The following is a 20948-nucleotide window of genomic DNA, read 5'->3' as shown; positions in this document are numbered from 1 at the left end:
GAGCCTGGTGGACTACAGTCCATGGGATTGCAAAGAGTTGGACATGACTGAAGCGACTTAGCATGCACACACACATTCTTGCTCATAATGAATTCTCTTGGATAAGTTTCTACTGCCAACCTCACCCAGCACACTGAAGCCTGGTGCAGACCCTGGTCATCTATGTGAACCCAAGACCAGTTTGTGTTTCCACAGGGACGCACTCCCTCCGCTACCACTACCTGGACCTGTCAGAGCCGGGCCCGAGCCTCCCTAAGTTTCTTGCTGTAGGCTACGTGGATGATCAGCCTTTTATCCGGTATGACAGTCGTGTGGACAAAGCTGAGCCCCAGGCTCCGTGGATTACGCCCATGAATGCCAAGTACTGGGAGAAAGAGACCAAGAAGCACAGGAAATGGGCAGAGATTCATCAGGTGGTGACATGGCAAACGATGGGCTACCACAACCATAGCAGCGATATGTTGGGTGGACGCCCCATTCTCCTTCCTTCACCCTCTGCACTCTCCGGGCAGCTGTGCTTGTCAGAGGATGTGGGGCAAGCCTCTGATACTTGGCTCTTTTCAGTCTCCTTCCCCCACAGTCAAGCAGGGGCCTCAGGGCCTCAGAATCCATTGTGGCTTCGGCAGCCAGCCCACAAGCCAGTGCAGCAAGCATCATAGGAGCTGGGGGCCCGTGATGTCTCCCCCTCACCCCTTGCCTACCCCTTAGCTAACCTGGGCTCTGAAACTCAGCTGATGGGGAGAGGATTTCCCTGCCTCATCCTCACCCATGCAGTATCCCCAGGCCCTCTGGCACCACCTCAGCTTCCCCCTCTCAGCAACAGTGTGCTTGGGCCCACCACCAGGGCTGCTGCTTATTCTGAATGAAGTGCTTATGGAGCACAGCTTGTTCACACAACACCGTCCATCTCTGTGCCTGGATACGCAAATGCCCAGACTAAAAGCCTCAGGTCCCTAGAGGCCTAAGAATCAGTAGATAGAAAGGATATAAAAGATTGAGACTGAGAAGAGCTGTGCATCAGCCAAAGGCCCCCAAGATAAGCATGGCATGACTTAATCTTACCATTGAGAACATTTTACACCCACAGGTGGGCTTCCCTGATGGCTCAGCTGGGAAAGAATATGCCTGCAATGTGGGTGACCTGGGTTTGATCCCTGGGTTGAGGAGATTCCCTGGAGAAGGGAAAGGCTACCCAGTCCAGTATCTGGCCTGGAGAATTCCATGGACTGTATAGTTCATGGGGTCACAGTTGGACACAACTGAGCAACTTTCACTTTCAAGTAGTGTGGGATATGAAATAAGGATGTGTCTAATTATGAACTGGGGTATTTGTCCCACATGAGAGGCCTAGCAGGTTTCTCAACCCAGGCTGCTTATGAAAATTACTTGGGAGATTTTTCTCTAAATGATGATGCCCTGTCCCTCTTTTTTGATGTCCCTGTGGGTGATGGGCTTCTCCCTGGCTATCAGGGACTTGACCCCCAGTCCCCACTAGTGACAGCTTTCTTACCTGTACTCACAGGCATGCATAGCACTCATCGCATGTTTGGCTGCGAGATCCAGGAAGATGGCCACTCCAACAGCTTCTGGCGGTTTGGCTATGATGGGCAAGACCATGTGTCACTGGACATGGAAACTCTGAGCTGGGTGTCAGCTAACCCCGTGGCTCTGTTGACCAAGCCCAGACTGGAGACGGAGCGCTGCTATGCTGAGTACAACAAAGCCTACCTGGAAGGCCCCTGCCTCACCTCCCTGCACAGATACCTGGAGCTGGGAGGCCAGAGATTCACCTGGAGAGGTAAGGTTCAACCTGTGGCAATGTAGATTGGCCTCACGCTCCCATTCTCAAGAGCCATCCCATTTGACAGACAAGTCTCTGGGGAATGAGAGGTGGGCTGTGTCTCCAGGGTGTGTCCCCTTGGCCCAGGCAAGCCCTCTGGGATCCAGAAAGATGGCCAGCTAGCCAACTGCTTTTTGCTGCAGACTAAGAACAAAGCCCAGACCTCAGGTCTTCGCTCCAAATAAGATAGAGTGTGGAGTTCTGGAGTCTCCCCTGTTTCAAAATGGTCTTGGGAATAAAGTCTGTTAATCTGGGTCTCATTTTCTTCATCTGCAGAGCAAGTGGGTCAAACTAGGTCCTCCTAAAGTCCTTTGGGGATTTACCAGCCTGTAACTCTGCTTCTTGGGAAATAGATCTCAGGTTCCAGGAGAACAGCAGCCCTCACCTCTCCCTAGACCACTGAGGACTGACAGGGAAGCTGAAGCTTTTTTCCCCTTTCCACCCTCACACTCCTCATGCTCAATGTGCTCCCCAGACTCCAGGTGCTGTGCTCCTGACCCCAGCCAACCAGGGCTAGAGACACAAAGGCTGGGGTGGACACTAGGGAAGGTGGGTGCTTGGGGGTGCCTAGGGTGAAAGCCTTTCTGGCTGAGATTGCCAGGGGTGGAGCTGATCAGAACACCCAGGACACCATGGATGTCTGGCAATTGAATGGTGGGACATGAATCAGCTGAGGTAATAGTAACAGGACAGATAACATCAGGAGTAGATGATGTGATTGTGAGAGCAGAGCATGGTGGACAGAGCTCAGGCATTGGAGCCTAGCCTCCAGATAGCGCATCCCAGCTCCAGGATTAACTGGCTGTGTGACCTTGTGCCCATTACTCGCCTTCTCTGCACTTGAGTTTCTTCATCAGTATGATGAGGATAGTAATAATAGCCGAGCCTCTCCAAAGCACCATATTGGTGTGCATTAAATGAGTACTGTGAAACTGTCATTTAGCACCAGGTTTGTCCTATGTCCTTCACCTGGGAGCTTAGTGAGGATTCTTCACAGAAGCAAAACCAACAAGCTACATGGGGAGAGAGAAAGGGTTGTGTTCCAAGGAACTGGCTCATGTGACTATGGTGGCTAAGTTCCACCATCTGTGGTTGGCAAGCTGGAGACCCAGGAGAGCCAATGTTGCAGTTCCAGTCTGAGACTAAAGGCCTGAGAACTGGGAGAACTAGTGGTATGGTTCCTTCAAATGATAGAAAGTTTGAGACCCAAGAAGAGTCAGTGTTTCAGTTTGAGTCTGAAGGCAGGAAAACACCAGTGTTCCAGCTCAGCTATCATGCTAGAGGAGCTCCCTGTTACTCAATCTCTTTGTTCTATTCAGATCTTCAGTTGAGTGGATGGACCCACTCACACTGCAGAAGGCAGTCTGCTTCCCTGAGTCCAGTGATTCAAATGATAGTCTCAGGCAGAATACTCTTCAACATAAATCGCAGCAAGATCCTTTTTGACCCGTCTCCTAGAGTAATGACCCACCTCCTAGACAAAAATAAACACATGGGACTTCATCAAACTTAAAAGCTTTTACATGGTAGAGAAAACATAAACAAGAGGAAAAGACAACCCTCAGAATGGAAGAAAATATTTGTAAACAAAGCAACAGACAAAGGACTGATTTCCAAAATATACGAACAGAACATGCAGCTTAATATTAAAAAAATAATAATAATAACCCAATCAAAAAGTGAGTAAAGACCTAAGTACATTTCTCCAAAGAAGATATACAGATGGCCAAGAAATACATAAAAAGATGTTCAATGTCACTCATTATTCAGCTCAGTTCAGTCACTCAGTCATGTCCAACTCTTTGCTACCCCATGAACCGCAGCACGCCAGGCTTCCCTGTCCATCACCAACTCCCGGAGTTCACTCAGATTCATGTCCATCGAGCCATCCAGCCATCTCATCCTCTGTCGTCCCCTTCTCCTCCTGCCCCCAATCCCTCCCAGCATCAAAGTCTTTTCCAATGAGTCAACCCTTCACATGAAGTGGCCAAAGTACTGGAGTTTCAGCTTTAGCATCATACCTTCCAAAGAAATCCCAGGGCTGATCTTCAGAATGGACTGGTTGGATCTTCTTGCAGTCCAAGGGACTCTCAAGAGTCTTCTCCAACACCACAGTTCAAAAGCATCAATTCACTGGTGCTCAGCTTTCTTTATAGCCCAAATTTCACATCCATACATCACCTCAGGGAAAATCATAGCCTTGACTAGACAGACCTTTGTTGGCAAAGTAATGTCTCTGCTTTTTAATATGCTGTCTAGGTTGGTCATAACTTTCCTTCCAAGGAGTAAGCGTCTTTTAATTTCATGGCTGCAATCACCATCTGCAGTGATTTTGGAGCCCAGAAAAATAAAGTCAGCCACTGTTCCCACTGTTTCCTCATCTATTTGCCATGAAGTGATGGGACTCATTATTAGAGAAATGCAAATCAAAACTACAACAAGGTATCATCTCACACTTGTCAGAACAGCCATCATCAAAAAATCTACAAACAGGGATTTCCCTGGTGGTCCAGTGTTAAGAATCTGCCTTGCAGTGCAGGGGACATGGATTCAAGCCCTGTCAGGGAACTAAGATCCCACGTCCTGTGAGGCAACTAAATGAGCATCAACAAAACTAGAGAGAAGTCCACTTGCCGCAACAGAGAGCCTATGCAGCCATAAATAAACAAATAAAATATATATTTTTTTAATCTACAAACAGTAAATGCTGGAGAGGGTGTGGATAAAACAGAACCCTCTTGCACTGTTGGTAGGAATGTAAATTGATACAGTCACTATGGAGTACAATATGAAGGTTCCTTAAAAACCTTAAAATAGAACTACCATATGACTCAGCAATCCCACTACTTGGCATATACCCTGAGAAAACTACAATTTAAAAAGGCATATGTACCCCAGTGTTCATTACAGCACTATTTAAAATAGCCAGGACATGAAAGTGAAACCATTCACCTCAGATTGTGACTCTAACTCACATGGCCAGGACTTGAACACAGCCAAAACCCCACATGGAACTCCAACCATGATCTTTCCTTAGAATCACTCACCTCGTGTCTGGACTTACTAAGGAACAGTTTCTTTGTGCCTCAGCACAGAAGGAATCCAGCAAGAGGCAAAGTGATGGGTTCAGTTCAGTTTGGTTCAGTTGCTCAGTCGCATCCAACTCTTTGTGACCCCATGAATCGCAGTACACCAGGCCTCCCTGTCCATCACCAACTCCCGGAGTTTACTCAAACTCATGTGCTCCGAGTCAGTGATGCCATCCAGCCATCTCATCCTCTGTCATCCCCTTCTCCTGCCCCCAATCCCTCCCAGAAGCAGGGTCTTTTCCAATGAGTCAGCTCTTTGCATCAGGCCAAAGTATTGGAATTTCAGCTTCAGCATCAGTCCTTCCAATGAATATTCAGAACTGATTTCCTTTAGGATTGACTGGTTTGATCTCCTTGCAGTCCAAGGGATTCTCAAGAGTCTTCTCCAGCACACATTTCAGAAGCATCAGTTCTTCAACACTCAGATTTCTTTATGGTCCAACTCTCATATCTATACATAACTACTGGAAAAACCATAGCTTTGATTATACAGACCTTCGTCGCAAAGTAATGTCTCTGATTTTTAATATGCGGTCTAGGTTTGTCATAGCTTTTCTTCCAAGGAGCAAGCATCTTTTAATTCCATGGCCACAGTGGAATATTACTCAGCTATAAAAAGGAATGAAATTGCGTACTTTATAGTGACATGGTTGGATCTAGAGTCTGTCATACAGAGTGAAGTCAGAGAAAGAAAAACAAATATCATATATTAACACATATTTATGAATCTAGAAAATGGTACACTATACTACACATCTGCTCAGTTATCTCCAACTCTTGCAATCCTATAAGCTATAGCCTACCAGGCTCCTCTGTCCATGGGATTCTCCAGCTTCCCTGGTAGAAAATGGTACAATTCAGTTCAGTCACTCAGTCATGTCCAACTCCTTGTGACCTCATGGACTGCAGCATGCCAGGCCTCCCTGTCCTTCACCAACTCTTGGAGTTTACTCACACTCATGTCTGTTGAGTCAGTGATGCCATGTAACCATCTCATCCTCTGTCATCCCCTTTTCCTCCCAACTGAGAGGAAGGAATCATAAAGGAAGACTCTGAGTGCTGGCAGAGGATTGTAGACAGGAATCAGACTGGCTTTCAGACCCAGACTCTCCAACTTCAGAGCCCACACTCAAAACCACTTCCATTCCAGGGTGAGGGGAGGGTCATCCTTCTTGTCCTAATTTAACAATCTCTTATTAGTTACCTTTTTCAGTGTCATATGTTTTTGCCTTTTCATACTGTTCATGGGGTTCTCAAAGCAAGCATACTGAAGTGGTTTGCCATTCCCTTCCCCAGTGGACCACGTTTTATCAGAACTCTCCACCATGACCCGTCCATCTTGCATGGCCATACACGGATTGGCTCATAGTTTCATTGAGCTAGACAAGGCTGTGGTCCATGTGATCAGTTTCATTCAGTTCAGTTCAGTTCAGTTGCTCAGTTGTGTCCGTCCCTTTGCAACCCCATGAATTGCAGCACACCAGGCCTCCCTGTTCATCACCAGCTCCCGGAGTTCACTCAAACTCATGTCTATCAAGTTGGTGATGCTATCCAGCCATCTCATCCCTTGTCGTCCCCTTTTCTTGCCCCCAATCCCTCCCAGCATCAGAGTCTTTTCCAATCAGTTTGATTAGTTTTCTGTGATGGTGGTTTTCATTCTGTCTGCCCTCTGAGAGATAAGGATAAGAGGCTTATGGAAACTTCCTGATGGGAGCAACTGACTGTAGGGGAAACTGGGTCTTCTTCTGATGGGCAGGGCCATGATCAGTTCAGTTCAGTTCAGTTCAGTTGCTCAGTCATGTCTGATTCTTCACGACCCCGTGGATTGAAGCACGCCAAGCTTCCCTGTCCATCACCAACTATCAGAGTTTACTCAAACTCATGTCCATTGAGTCAGTGATGCCATCCAACCAGCTCATCCTCTGTTGTCCCCTTCTCTCCCGCCTTCAATCTTTCCCAGCATCAGGGTCTTTTCAGATGAGTCAGTTCTTCCCATCAGGTGACCAAAGTATTGGAGTTTCAGCTTCAGCATCAGTCCTTCCAATGAATATTCAGGACTGATTTCCTTTAGGATGGACTGGTTTGATCTTGCAGTCCAAGGGACTCTCAAGAGTCTTCTCCAACACCACAGTTGGAAAAGCATCAATTCTTCGGTGCTCAGCTTTCTTTATAGTTCAACTCTCACATCCGTACATGACTACTGGAAAAACCCTAGCCTTAACTAGATGGACCTTTGTTGGCCAAGTAATGTCTCTGCTTTTTAATATGCTGTCTAGGTTGGTCATAACTTTTCTTCCAAGGAGTAAACATCTTTTAATTTCATGGCTGCAGTCACCATCTGCAGTGATTTTGGAGTCCCCCAAAATAAAGTCTCTCATTGTTTCTCTATCTATTTGCCATGAAGTGATGGCACTGGCTGCCATGATCTTAGTTTTCTGAATGTTGAGCTTTAAGCCAACTTTTGCACTCTCCTCTTTCACTTTCATCAAGAGGCTCTTTAGTTCTTCACTTTCTGCCATAAGGGTGATGTCATCTGCCTATCTGAGGTTATTGATATTTCTCCCAGCAATCTTGATTCCAGCTTGTGTTTCTTCCAGTTCAGCGTTTCTCATGATGCACTCTGCATAGAAGTTAAATAAGCAATATACAGTGACAATATACAGCCTTGACGTACTCCTTTTCCTATTTGGAACCAGTCTGTTTTTCCATGTCCAGTTCTAACTGTTGCTTCCTGACCTGCATACAGATTTCTCAAGAGGCAGGTCAGGTGGTCTAGTATTCCCATCTCTTTCAGAATTTTCCACAGTTTATTGTGATCCACACAGTCAAAGGCTTTGATATAGTCAATAAAGCAGAAGTAGATGTTTTTTTGGAAGCTCTCTTCTACTGGGCCATGCTCAGTAAATCTGAAATCCAATTTTCTGTTGATGGGCAGGACTGTGTTTCATGGCAAATAGATGGGGAAACAATGGAAACAGTGAGAGACTTTATTTTGGGGAGTTCCAAAATCACTGCAGATGATGATTGCAGCCATGAAATTAAAAGACACTTGCTCCTTGGAAGAAAAGCTATGACCAATCTAGACAGCATATGAAAAAGCAGAGACATTACTTTGCCAACAAAGGTCCATCTAGTCAATGCTATGGTTTTTCCAGTAGTCATGTATGGGTGTGAAAGTTGGACTATAAAGAAGGCTGAGCACCAAAGAACTGATGCTTTTGAACTGTTGTGTTGGAGAATACTCTTGAGAGTCCTTTGGACTGTGAGGAGATCAAACCAGTCAATCCTAAAGGAAACCAACCCCAAATATTCACTGGAAAGACTGATGCTGAAGCTGAAACTCCAATACTTTGGTCACCTGATGGGAAGAACTGACTCATTGGAAAAGACTGATGCTGGGAAGGACTGAAGGAAGGAGGAGAAGGGGATGACAGAGGATGAGGTGGTTGGATGGCATCACCGACTTGGTGGACATGAGTTTGAGCAAACTCCGGGAGTTGATGATGGCACAGGGAAGCCTGGAGTGCTACAGTCCACGGGGTCGCAAAGAGTCGGACATGACTGAGTGACTGAACTGAACTGATTAGGTACCTACTGTATGCAGGAAGTCACAGAGGAAGTAAATAAAGTCAGTGAGAAAACCCTAGGATCTCTTTAGGAAGAAGGGGGTGTGTCAGTCTTGGACCCAACAGCCCCACAGAGGTAGGTCCTTGGAGGTTGGGGACAGGAAGTCTGTCCCCCTCATGGCAATTAACAGGTCAGTGCTTCTTTGTAGCAGCTGGAAATCGGTCATCCCTGCCTGCAGCAGTGATTGGGTACATCCCCTGGAGAGAGACCTTGTCCCCGTTTCCTTGTCCTCCACCCTGGAAGATGCTGGAGAAGCCCAGAATTAAGCATAAGGGATAGGTAGAGAAGAGCCACTCAGCAGTCTTCCTCCCTCCTCCTCTCCTTGCAGAACCACCCACAGTACGGGTGACAAAGCACTCAGCCCAGGATGGGGGTACCACCCTGAGGTGCTGGGCCCTGGGCTTCTATCCACAAGACATCTCACTGAGCTGGTGGCTGGGTGAGAAGAAGTTGAATTCAAAGCTTGAGTATGTGGAGACACGCCCCAGTGGAGGTGGCACCTATCAGATGTGGATGGCCGTGTGGGTGCCGGCTGGGGATGAGACCCAGTACACGTGCCACGTGCAGCACAGCAGCCTGAATCACACGCTCACTGTGTCCTGGGGTAAGAAGCTGGGCTTGGCTGGGAGGGGCTGAGGAGGGGAAGGGGAGGGTCCCAGGGGACCAGAGACAGTCCCATGATTTGGGAGTGCTCACTTTTCTCTGTCTTTCTTAGAAATGCCCTCTCATCCAGGACTTATGGCCATGGTTATCTCTCTCATCCTGATCTTGCTGGTGATTGGCGGTGTTGTGAGTTTGACCAAGTGCCTTCAAGGTAGGTGGGTAAGGAACAAAGGAGTGGGAAGCCCTCTGGCTGGTACAGCCTTTTAGGGAACAATATAATGTATCCTTCCCTGTGGCAGCAAGAACTGTTTTCTCCTGGGAGCAGCAACTACTGCTGAGGTCCTGCCCCCTGTCCCCCACCTGTAGAAAAGCCCACATATCCCCACCCCACCCCAGTTGCACACCACCAGGAGGACCTTGTGGATTCCACAGTCAGGGGAGACCTGGGACTGACTTGGGGAAAGGCCGAGCTGGGGAGAGGAAGAGGGATGGTGGGGACCCACCACTCACCGGGTCTCCTGTGTTCTTTTTCTCCACAGCCAGGAATAAGGAACCTTACGAGCAAGCCCCAGGTGACTGTGGTATGGACCAGTTGGGGAGAGGAAACCCCAGACGTTCCCAACACGGCGGAGATGCCTTAGAACTCAGGATGGGGGTGGGGCATGGGGTGTATGCTTTCCCTGGCCTCAGCCCCCTGCCCCATGCCACCATCCTGCCCCTAGGCAGAGGGGGTAGGGAGCACTCCAGAGAGCCACCATCTGGATTTGGTAGAGGGCTGGGGAGCCTGTTGGGGTCACCTCCCTTCCTTTCTTCCTGCAGGTGAAGAGGACTCCCATAATTCTTAAAGCCCAGCAAGATCAGAAGCTGCTCAACTCATCTCCTGACAGAAGTCACAAGGAGGTGTTTTGTGGGGTGTTAGGGGGGCCTGAGAACCCACTCCAGTATTCTTGCCTGGAGAATCCCAGGGACAGGGGAGCCTGGTAGGCTGCCATCTATGGGGTCGCACAGAGTTGGACACGACTGGAGCGACTTAGCAGCAGTAGCAGCAGCAGCAGGAGGGCCTGAAGGCCTCCTACACTGGCTGGCTCATGTGATCTGTGATGGGCCCACCCCACCCCAAAACTGAGCCCTCTTCATCCCCATCAGCCTTATTACAAGCAGTCTGTGCCACTAAGATGCCTTTACCATCTTCCTAAAGTCCTTTTAAAAGTCTAATTATTTCTGGTTTGGGGGGTGGGAAGAGGGGGCAGTAGTTATCCCTCAGCTCCTCTTACACTTGACAATTTGCAGAGTGATTTCATGTTAATTGTAAATCCCACTTGAGCTTCTCAGGCACTCTATGAGTTTGGCAATGTTACTCTCATTCCCACTTGCCCAGCATGAAAACCAAGGGTCTGGGCAGTCAGGGAAAAACCCGAAAAATATCCAGAGGTTATAGTGGCAGCATCCTGTGTGTAGCTGCTAGCATCAGAAAGAAATGGCTAGATGCCTGCCTCTTTCATAGGTGTGTTCTGTATATATGTATGATCTCCTTTGGTATAGATTAGAGTGTTGGGTGTGTGAGGGTATAGGGGAGGCAGTAAGGGTAGGTGTGTGAAACTGAGGAGGTGTGTTAGGGTGAGGATGTGTGGGTGTGTATGTCTGAGGGTGAGAGGATATATGGGGTACCTGTGAGGGTGAGTGTATGTGTGGTGTGTGGTATCCTTTTGTATTTAAGGAGAAGCTCAGAAGACAGGTACCCGGAGACCTGTTAGTTAGTCCCAGGCAACTGAAGGTTGGGAAACAATTCAGACCATACTTTCCCTATGTCCTATCCTTTTGAATGGTTGAATTTTTACAATAGGCACATGTTACTGTTACTGTAAGGAAAGACCCCTCTTCTCTGTGTCATGTGAAAATGCCTGTGAAGGATATGTCTGAAGAAGGCCCAGCCTCACCTTTGCATATTCAGTGGAGCAGAAACCCCTTGTCTCCTCTCTGAACAAGATTCCAATCTTAGGGCCATTTGATGTGCTAGCAACTGGGACTCCAGAGCTGAGGCAGAGAGAGAGTGCACTCCATTGTCATAAAGGACACAAGGTCAGACCCCTTCCAGAGCACCCTCTGCCTCCCCTTCAGCTGACCCCACAGTGTGACAGAGCCTCCTGTGGGGAGTTTGAAACCTCTGTGTCTACAGCCCTGGGAGGCTCAAAGGCCAAGGATGTGAACGATTGTAATATTAGAAAAGATTCAACCTGCCCTGGTGGTCTGTGGGACCTAAGCAGTGAGCTTGTAATGATTGACTTGTACTGAAGATGTGCCTTATATGTCTGTCTTTCTCACTGATGTTGTCATGCCCCATATATGCTGTGCAAACCACATACTAAGCAGAGTTCTAAGCACTTTATTGCATGTTAGTTGCTCAGTCGTGTCCAGCTCTGTTGAACCTGGGTGGTGGCTCAGACGGTTAAGCATCTGTCTACAATGTGGGAGACCCGGGTTCGATCCCTGGGTCGGGAAGATCCCCTGGAGAAGGAAATGGCAATCCACTCCAGTACTATTGCCTGGAAAATCCCATGGACAGAGGAGCCTGGTAGGCTACAGCCCATGGGGTTGCAAAGAGTTGGACACGACTGAGCGACTTTACCTTACCTTACCTTCTGCATTGCAGGCAGATTCTTTACCATCTGAGCCACCAGGGAAGCCCTTTATTTTATACTTTATTGTATACTAAGCTGTTTAATCTTCCAAGTATGACTGTGAGGGGGAATTAATCCTCCTGTGGTATAGATGAGGAAACTGAGCCCCAGGGTCCCACAGCTGATTCATGCCAGAGCTAGGATGTGAGGACAGGCAGTCTGGCTGCTGCAGCCTGGCCACCTCGCCACTGTACCAAAGCCTCAACAATAACTGAGCTGGGACTTCCCTGGTGGTCCAGTGGTTAAGACTCTGCCTTTCAATGCAAGGGATGAAGGTTTGATTCCTGGTCAGGGAACTGAGATCCCACATGCCACTGGGCAACTAAGCCTGCACGCCACAGCTACTGAGATGGTACTCTACAACCAGAGAGAAGCCCACGTACCACAACTAAGACAACACCACCAAAAATAAGTAAATAAAATAAAATAAAAAAATAACTGAGCTGTTCTGTAAATGGGCAAGTAAGTACAGGTCTGTAATCCCTTATTCACAATTCTGAAATCTACAAAAACCTCTGGAAGCTAGAAGTGTCTTCCCAACTTTGTCATCAAAACATGACCTGGGAGAGGGGTAGGAGGGAAAAAAAAAATCCTAAAGTGAAGTGAGGTTCAGTGCTTCCACTGCCAGGGGCACAGTTTTGATCCCTAATCAGTAAACTAAGACCCCACATGTCCCATTATGGAGCAAAATAGAAAAAGTCAAGTGGGGTTATTTATATTCTTCGTTTACTTCCTCCAGCGTGCCTTTTCACATTTTTTCACAGAAATATTGATTTGGGGGATTATTAGATGTCACCCCAGACATCTCTGGTAGTATTATATAATATTCAGCATTCACATCTTGGTATCTTTCTAAAGCCTAAAGAATTCTAAATTCTAAACTATATCCAGCTCTAAGGGTTTTGGGTAAGGGATTGTGGACCTGTATTAATAAGGTTTTGTGGTAATAAATGTGTTTTATTTTTACAGTTCTCTGTCTGTATGGTGAGATAAGTTCGAAAAAAGATCAGGTATGGTCCCCACCAATGGAGGCACAAGTGCCCAGGTGGACCCTCAAGGCTCCCTCAGCCCTGGGTATACTTAGGGCCTCCTGAGAAGAAGTGGAACTTTTTGTCTGGGGAAGGAGTGGAGGCAGAATGTTTTTGAGAAGAAGCAGATAGAAGGAGGCTTCCGATTAGTCTTTCTCTCTTTGAATTGGTATAGCTTGGTCACCCTTCTGTACCCCACACATTCCCCCAAGGTTATGGGGGTTCAGGTTCCTCTATAGACCCTCCAGAGCCATCTCCCAGTTTTGATCTCACCCAACCAAGTGTGGCCCTTAGACTGACAATCTGCATGGCTTCTTTGATGCAAGGTGGGGGGGCAGTATATTCAGGGAGTCTTAGATATAGGGTCTGGCTTCTGTAATTACGAACACTGGGCAGAATAGGCTGGAAGTTCCTGTCCAGTTCTGGGCTTCCCTGTGTCTAGGACCCTGAATACTTCTGGGGCGGTGGAATTAAAGGGGCAGAGAGGCCATAAACTAGAACAGTGCCATAACAGACCCTATAGGACAGCAGCAGGGCCCCAAGCACCTGCCCCTAAAGGGTATGGTCTTTCCTTCTTCCGTTAGCCTCATTGGCTAATTGGCTTAGAAACTGCCAGAGGGCAAGGGACATGCAGTCTACATCCATCCACAAACCCTGGTTTTTGCACCTCACCGCCTTATCCTGCTGGTTCTACTTATTCTGTCCACCCAGCCTCTGATCTTCTCATCAGAACATAAAATTTGCAAGAAAACCTGGGGTTCTGGGACCAGGGGGCTGATAGAAATACCTGAGGCAAGGAGACAGCTGTTATACTGCCTACCCTGGCCTGAGGGGCCTTCCTCCCCTTTCCTCAGTCCCACTAACCCTTCCCTGGTGGAGTAGCCCCCACCCCAAACTTGACACCCCAGGCGAACCTACCAGCCTTTTTTGCTGCCAGTGGCACCACTGTCCTGATGTTCAAGAAGTATCTGTTCCATAAACAGATTATGAAATCTTTGGTAACTGGATCGATTTTATTTTGTTTTAATCATCTCCTTTATAGGCTAGTTCAGTGTTTTGCCCATATAACCATAAAATACATTTTAGGAAAACAAAACAAAATAAAAAAAAATATATATATATATATATATATATATATATATATATATATATATATATATATATATACAAAATAAAATAATACATTTTGGACCTAAAAGGATCCTAAAGCACCTCTTTGAACCCCTGATAATTTGACCCTCTCACTAACTGCCCCACCCCCATCACACTACTTCCCTCTGCTGAGGTTTTGAGGCCTCTCACGTTAGAGTCCTTCCTGTCCAGGCTGTGAGCTCTCTCTCAAGCGCATTTCTTTTACCTCCATCCACACCCCAACATATATTGGTTTACGTCTGGTGCAGCTGCAAAAATTGAAATAAAGGAACATGATTCAGTTACCACCCCACAACCCGCAGAGTGAACGCAGGGATCTAATGGCACCAAGGGATGCGCAGGCTTAGAAAACATGGCTGTCTCCCATGACCCAGGTTTTGTTCCACCCCCATTTTTGTTTTTTGGCCTTTTAAAAAATATTTATTTATTTGCCTGCATCAGTCTTGGTTGTAGCATGTAGGACCTTTGTTGTGTCATGCATTGTGGTACACCGGCTCAGTAGTTGTGGAGTGTGGACTTAGTTGCTCTGGGGCATGTGACATCTTAGGTCCCCAACCAGGGATCAAACCCAAGTTCCCTGCATTGCAAGGTAGACACTTAACCACTGGACCACCAGGGAGGTCCCTCCACCCTCATTTTTGTTTCACTGCTTAGTAGCGGCTAGTCAATGGTCCCAACCAAAGTCTGGTGCTCTGAGCCTAGCTGAACCCGCCTGGACATCTGCCTCTCTTGGCTTCCTTCCCCAGCCACCGCTGCCAGGAGAGAAACTTGTGAGGGGACAGAAGGCAAATGCAGAGGGAGTTTGTCTTAGCCTTGAGTGTTCATCTCAGCTTCACCGATGGACACCATGGTTTCAGGAGTGGACAGAGGCAGGAAGGCAAGTAAGGAGGGTTCTGAGTGCCCTAGAAAGGGCATGGGAATCTGGCAGGGGTAGGATGGCAGCTTTGCAAGGGCTCCTCCCTCAAATCCTTGATCTGAAGGAACAGCCTTCCTATCCAGCAGGGCACTGACTTTGTGTCCTGAGGGCACGGCCACAGGCCTCTCTAGGGAACTGCTTCCTTCTGTCAGCCATCCTGGGCTGTGGCTCAGAACTGTGAGGTCTCTACCCACAGACCCACCCCTGGCTCAGCCTGTGGGGGGAGTGCTAAGTCATACTTCTAAGCCTCAGGCCACCCTGATGGCCTCCCTACCCCCATTTGCACAAATCTCACATGCTAACCACTCACTCAGGAGTCCTGTCCCAAACCATAACTTCTTGAGGGGCTACTCCATTCAGAACAGAATTCTCTGGTTGTTCAGTATGGCCTGGTGCTGTGATTATGTGTCAAATGAATGAAGGAATTCACTAATGAATAATAATGAATCATGGGTATTCAAAGAATACCATTAGAATCCAAACTCTCCAAACAGCAAGTCTTTCTCACCATATCATCTCCAGTACAGCTTGACTCACCCAGTTTCCCTCACTGTTCGGCCTGGCCTCCCTTTCTCCCAAGGCCATCCAGAACTCAGAGCCCCGGACGTGCCTGCCCTGGGTACCATGATGAATTATGCAGGATATCCAAGCAGCCACGGCCTGGTCAGATGGGAACTAATGACAGAGGCCAACAGGAAGGCCCAGCCCTGAGCTGGTATTTTTTTTCTCCTCTAACTTCTTGGAAATGTTCACAGATCAGTGTGGCATCAAAAGCATAATCAAGGACATAGGTTCTTTCACAACTATGTCTTTCTAGACCTCCTTGCCCCAAACTGCCACACAGTACAAATGGAACCATACAACCTCATCTCAAAGCAAACAGCCAGGGAGGAGGGGGTCAACATTTCAGCTGTCTATGCCAAAGGCCTGTCCCACCTTACTCCATGGTGCCAGAGTCAGGATAGGAAAGAGACCCAGGAAGCCCGAGCTCTCTGCACCGCAGCCAAGGCAGAGAAGAAGCTGTGCCTGTATTAAGGAAAAGCAAGGCTGACCCACTGGTCATACTCACTCTGTCCAGCCAGGACCTCTGGAATCTGACAGGGAGGAGACAGTGCTAGGGCATGGTGGACAAGCCTGAGTCTTGAACCCAGAAGGTAGAGACAAACCAGAATTGTAACATTAGAAGGCATTCTGGGGACTTCCCTGCCAGTCTGGTGCTTAGGACTCTGTGCTTCCAATGCAGCAGCTTGCAACTTCCATCCCTGGTCAGGAAACTAAGATTCCCATATGCCACGTGGCACAGCAAAAAAACCCACCACCAACAGCAAAGTCCTGCTGTATAGCACAGGGAACTATATTCAATAACCTCTAATATACCATAATGAAAAGAATATATATATGTGTAACTGAATCACTTTGCTGTATGCCTCAAACTAACACAATATAGTAAATCAACTATACTTTGATTGAAAAAAGGCATTCTAGAGGTCTTCCGTTCTAACTCCATATCCCAGAGTTCAGTAAACTTTTCTTGTAAAGTGTCAGATAGTAAATATTTTAGACCTTTCTGGCCACAGTCTCTGTCTAAATATTCACCTTTGTTTTCTTGTCTTACAACCCCTTTAAAATTTAAGAATTGCTCTTTGTTCTTGAGCCTTACAAAAAGAAACCAAGGGCCAGATTTGCCAACCCCTGTGTGGTCAAGCCCATGCTACACTGCTTCTCAGATACCTCTGACAAAGCGGTTCCCAGTATCTGTGTGACAAATGCTTGCCTCCTCACCATAAATTGGAATATAATCATCTGCCATTGTGTGGGATTCTTCAGCCTGAAAAGGCTGATGTGAGTTTCCATGGATAAATCTTCTGAAATCAGAATCCTGAGAAAAATGCCCTGGCAGCCACCTTCATTGCTGAGCCCTAGCTCCTGAGTGCCCTCCACAGCTCTGTTTTCCCAGTGCCCTGGGACAATGACACCTGAGGCCCTGTGTGTGCCAAGTGGTCTGCTCCAATTACCCGGAGCCCCCAGCTGAGTTCAAGAGAAGGCTAGCAGTCCTCTGTGAATAGGAGTGTGCCTGGTTGCTGAGGGTGTACAGGTTGCAAGAGGGCTTAAAACCAAGCCTCCTGTATACCCTGGAAAATATCAGCTAGGTTTCACTACATGAAGGAAATTAAACAAAGCCCGCTCTCTCAGGTGCCACTTAGATCTGAGGGGAGGTAATTTAGAAGAGAAGCAAGATAAAATAGGTACTGAATTAGGTCTTCATTCAGCTAGGTATTCTTGAGAATGGGTGTCCACCATATGTTTAAGTCATGTTGGTTCCTTCAGGATGCTCCTCTAGCCTCCTCTCACCATCTTCTTTTACTTCCTTGCTCTTTCTCCAGCTCTCCTTCCCACCTGGGCTCTGCTCCCTGGGGCAAGCAGGAACTTGCTTTCATAAGCAGGCCCCTCTTCTCTTGGTCTGCTCCCCAGCTCTTTGCCCACCCACTTCCATGTGCAGTGGAGAACCTGCATTCAGGGATGGGGAAGTATTCCAGCCTTGAAACTCAATTACAGTTCCTGTTGCACGTATTACCCACTGTGGCTTCTCAGTCATGACCTCCAGGATGGCTCTCAGATTGTATATGGGAGCTGTTTTCTAACAAATAAACACCATGGATATGTGTCCCACTTTACACAGGGAAGACCTGGGTTTCCACTCCTGCCCTCTCCAGAATTAAGGCTCTCAGAACCACTAGGATAACAGAGAATTCCCTGTCAGTTCAGTGGTTAGGATTCTGCACCTCCACTTCAGTGGGGAGGAGTTTGATCCTTGCTCTGGACCTTGCTTGTTGAGGACGAAAAAAAAAAGTAGGATGACATACGGTGTGTTATTTTTCCCCTCAGGGTTCCAATCACTTGAACATACTTGAAGTAAGAGAGAATAAGAGATAAGGGAGAGTTTCTTCTGAGACGTATCTACTACAGGAAAGTAATACAGTGGCAGGTGATAAAAACACAAAAATAACTCCAGTGGACACTGTTCTAACCATTTTACAATTAATCCAATTTTATAACAACCCATGATGTATGTGCTAGGCTTCCCTGGTGGCTCAAACAGTAAAGAGTTTGCTTGCAATGCAGGAGACCTCGGTTCAATCCCTGGGTTGGGAAAACCCACTGGAGAAGGGAATGGCAACCCACTCCAGGATTCTTGCCTGGAGAATTCCATGGACAGAGGAGTCTGGCGGGCTACAGCCCATGGGGTCACAAACAGTCAGACACGACTGAGCAACTAACACACACATGATGCGTGTGCTACTATCATCTTTATGTTGCATGTGGGAAAACTACAGCACAGGGATGTTAGTAACTAACCCAAGGTCATACATACAATGAGTAACAGAGTTGGGGTCTGAACACAGGCTGGTGCTGATAGCTCACGGTGAAAGGTGCAGCTTTGGGACCAGGGACCAGGCTTGATTACTCAAGAGCTTTTGTGTAGCAGAGTTTTATTAAAGCATAAAAAGGGACAGAGAAAGCTTCTGACACAGACATCAGAAGGGGGACGAGAGTGCCCCCACTTGCTAGTATTATCAAGGCCTTATGTACTTTTACCAGACCCATTTTCACAACATACATCTTAAATTAACAAGATTAGAACTAACAACAGAAAGGTCTCACCAGACCCGCTCCCATAATATACATTTTAAGATGACAGGATTAGTCAAAAGGTTCTCAATAAGAAGAAACATGTCCTTGAGCAAGATAAATAGTTATATTGACTAAGACAAAGCAATGTAGAAAAAATCGTTTGTCCTTTTCTCCTTGAGACCCCCAGACCCCTTTCTCCTTCTTGAGGGCTCAGGACCTCTCTCTCCTCCTCCTCCTCCTCGGGGACCCTGGACTTCTTATCAGCCTGCCCAGGAATTGACTCTCAGTGCCATCCTCTGGGAAGAGTCTCCTTCAGGAGTTTATGCCTAAGCAGAGACCTGAAGCTTAATTAGGCATTATACCTACGTGAAGCAGCGAAGTGCAAGCCTTCTAGGTGAGTGAACAACATGCCCAAAGACAGAGGCAACAGCCTGGCAAGAGTGTGTCAGACCTTGATTTCAGGTAAATGGTACTGGTAGCTGGATGCCCTGAAATGAGCACAAATGACCCTTCAGAAAATTTTTTGTCCATTTGGAAGCTGATAGGGTAAAATATAGGCTGGAAGAAACAGAAATAGAGAAGAAGACCTAGATTTGAGGAGATAAAAATCAGCAGGACTTGCTCCCAGCAATTTGTTGGGTTTTACTTATTTACTCTGCAGTTATATAGGGAATATTAGCTGTATATTCAGCACTATGATGGAGCTGTGTGTACAGTGTTGAATAGTGCATTTATCATTCTTGCTCTGTGTTCAAGCTCAGGCCCAGAGAGGAAGAGCACGGGATCCAGGGTTGGCTGAAGTTTCTGTTAGGGCAAATGGAGTTCCTCACACCAAAGTGACCAATTAGTGAGGTCACTTTGCAATCACTCCAATGGGTCTTGAACAGCATCTTACTGAAGCAGAACATATCAGAGTGATATGAATGCCTCAAGGAAAAGAAGAATTTCCCCAAATTTTGTTTCTGTCATATATGTGGAAGCCTGTATTGGATCAATATGTGCAATGTACTTCTTACTGAGGGCCAAGTTAAACAAACAAACCCTGTAAACCTTGGGTGACAGATGACCAAACGTCTATAACTCTGTAACTCCTTGAAGGACCCTATCATGCTTTACTCATTTTCTGTTGTTATTGTTCTTATAATGTGGACAGATGAAAGTGGGTGGATAAATGGATGGAAGGGTTATTCATGCATATGATGAATGAATTTAAAGACAGAGGGATGGATGAAAAATGAATGGTTATTTGGGTAAGTGGATTAGTGCAGGCATGGAAAGAAAGTGAAGTCGCTCACTCGTGTCCGACTCTTTGCGACCCCATGGATTTTAGCCTACCAGTCTTCTCCGTCCATGCGATTTTCCAGGCAAGAGTACTGGAGTGGGTTGCCATTTCCTTCTCCAGGGGATCTTCCCCACCCAGGGATCAAGACCGGGTCTCCCGCATTGTAGGCAGACACTTTTACCGTCTGAGCCACCAGGGAAGTCGCATGCATGGAGAGTACATGCTGAACGGAAGGATTATAGATGGAGATGAAAAGATCCACAGACGAAGTCGGTGTAGGGTATGCCGAGTCTAAGGTGTCTGAGGGCAGGTAGCAAGAAAGGGGTGAATTGATCTGAGAAGGAAAGTTGGAAGCACCCAGGTTTTTATGCGAGATTCTTCCACTTCACGGCCACTCAGGGGCACAGCAAACTCAATCCCGCCAGGTTCCCACAGACCACACCCTCGAGGGCGGGAGCCTCGGAGAAGTCCTCCCTACCACAAAAGCCTCTGGGTAGACGGGGGTCGGAAATACAGGACAGCACCAGAGCTTGGTCGCCGCAATTACGGCCCTTTTGGGTGCATGCGGGGACGGGCTTTCCTGAGCAGCTGCTGGACCCTCTGGGTCTGGCTGATTAGAGAACTAGTGGCTTAAATTGATTCTCTCGCCGCCTCCACCCATTCTGACCAGGCAGTTTTTCCTATCTGTGGTAGCTGAATGGGCGGCCGGGGTTCTTGCCTGGCGAGTTTCCGGGGGTACCATAGAGACGTGGTCCTCCGCCTGTCCAGTCCGCCTTCTCCCGCGTGTTAGCGTGCCTACGTCATTTTCGGTTGCCTCCGACGGAGTGAGGAGCGCCGGCTTCTGAGGAGAAAAACGTCGCCGGGTCGCGGACGCCCGGAGGCAGGCGAGAACCGTGGAGTGGTCTGAGTTTGAACGCTGAGTTTCGAAGGGAAGTGGGGGGCCGCAGCCTGGTTCTCTCCCCACTGCCTTCGGAGGACAGCTGTGAGTTCAGGGAGCGCCTGAGAGAAGGAAGCAGGGATTCTCTGAGAGCCTGAGATGGGAGAGCAGAGTTGGGGACAGCTTTGAATCACCAGCGTAGCTTGGAGGCAGGTCCGCAGGT

The 20948-nt window shown here is 47.6% G+C and overlaps 1 protein-coding gene across 1 annotated transcript; it reads left to right on the top strand.

The window, feature by feature from the left end:
- Window positions 1-329: 329 nt before the first annotated feature.
- Window positions 330-10094, top strand: LOC138085255 (BOLA class I histocompatibility antigen, alpha chain BL3-7-like). The gene is made up of 6 exons (XM_068979494.1): window positions 330-413; window positions 1523-1798; window positions 8885-9160; window positions 9272-9370; window positions 9699-9740; window positions 9979-10094. The coding sequence occupies exons 1-6, from the start codon at window positions 395-397 to the stop codon at window positions 10002-10004; spliced, it is 738 nt and encodes a 245-aa protein (XP_068835595.1). The 5' UTR covers window positions 330-394; the 3' UTR covers window positions 10005-10094.
- Window positions 10095-20948: the final 10854 nt, after the last annotated feature.

Source organism: Capricornis sumatraensis, chromosome 9 (genome assembly GCF_032405125.1).
Source record: "Capricornis sumatraensis isolate serow.1 chromosome 9, serow.2, whole genome shotgun sequence".
NCBI lineage: Eukaryota > Metazoa > Chordata > Mammalia > Artiodactyla > Bovidae > Capricornis > Capricornis sumatraensis.
This window is presented reverse-complemented; position numbering and strand designations above follow the sequence as displayed.

Bases quoted from the DNA above. Each gene is read 5' to 3' on its own strand.
- LOC138085255 (XM_068979494.1), top strand. The intron at 9,371-9,698 runs GTAGGTGGGTAA...TTTTCTCCACAG, and splicing joins TTTGACCAAGTGCCTTCAAG to CCAGGAATAAGGAACCTTAC. The intron at 9,741-9,978 runs GTATGGACCAGT...TTCTTCCTGCAG, and splicing joins GCAAGCCCCAGGTGACTGTG to GTGAAGAGGACTCCCATAAT.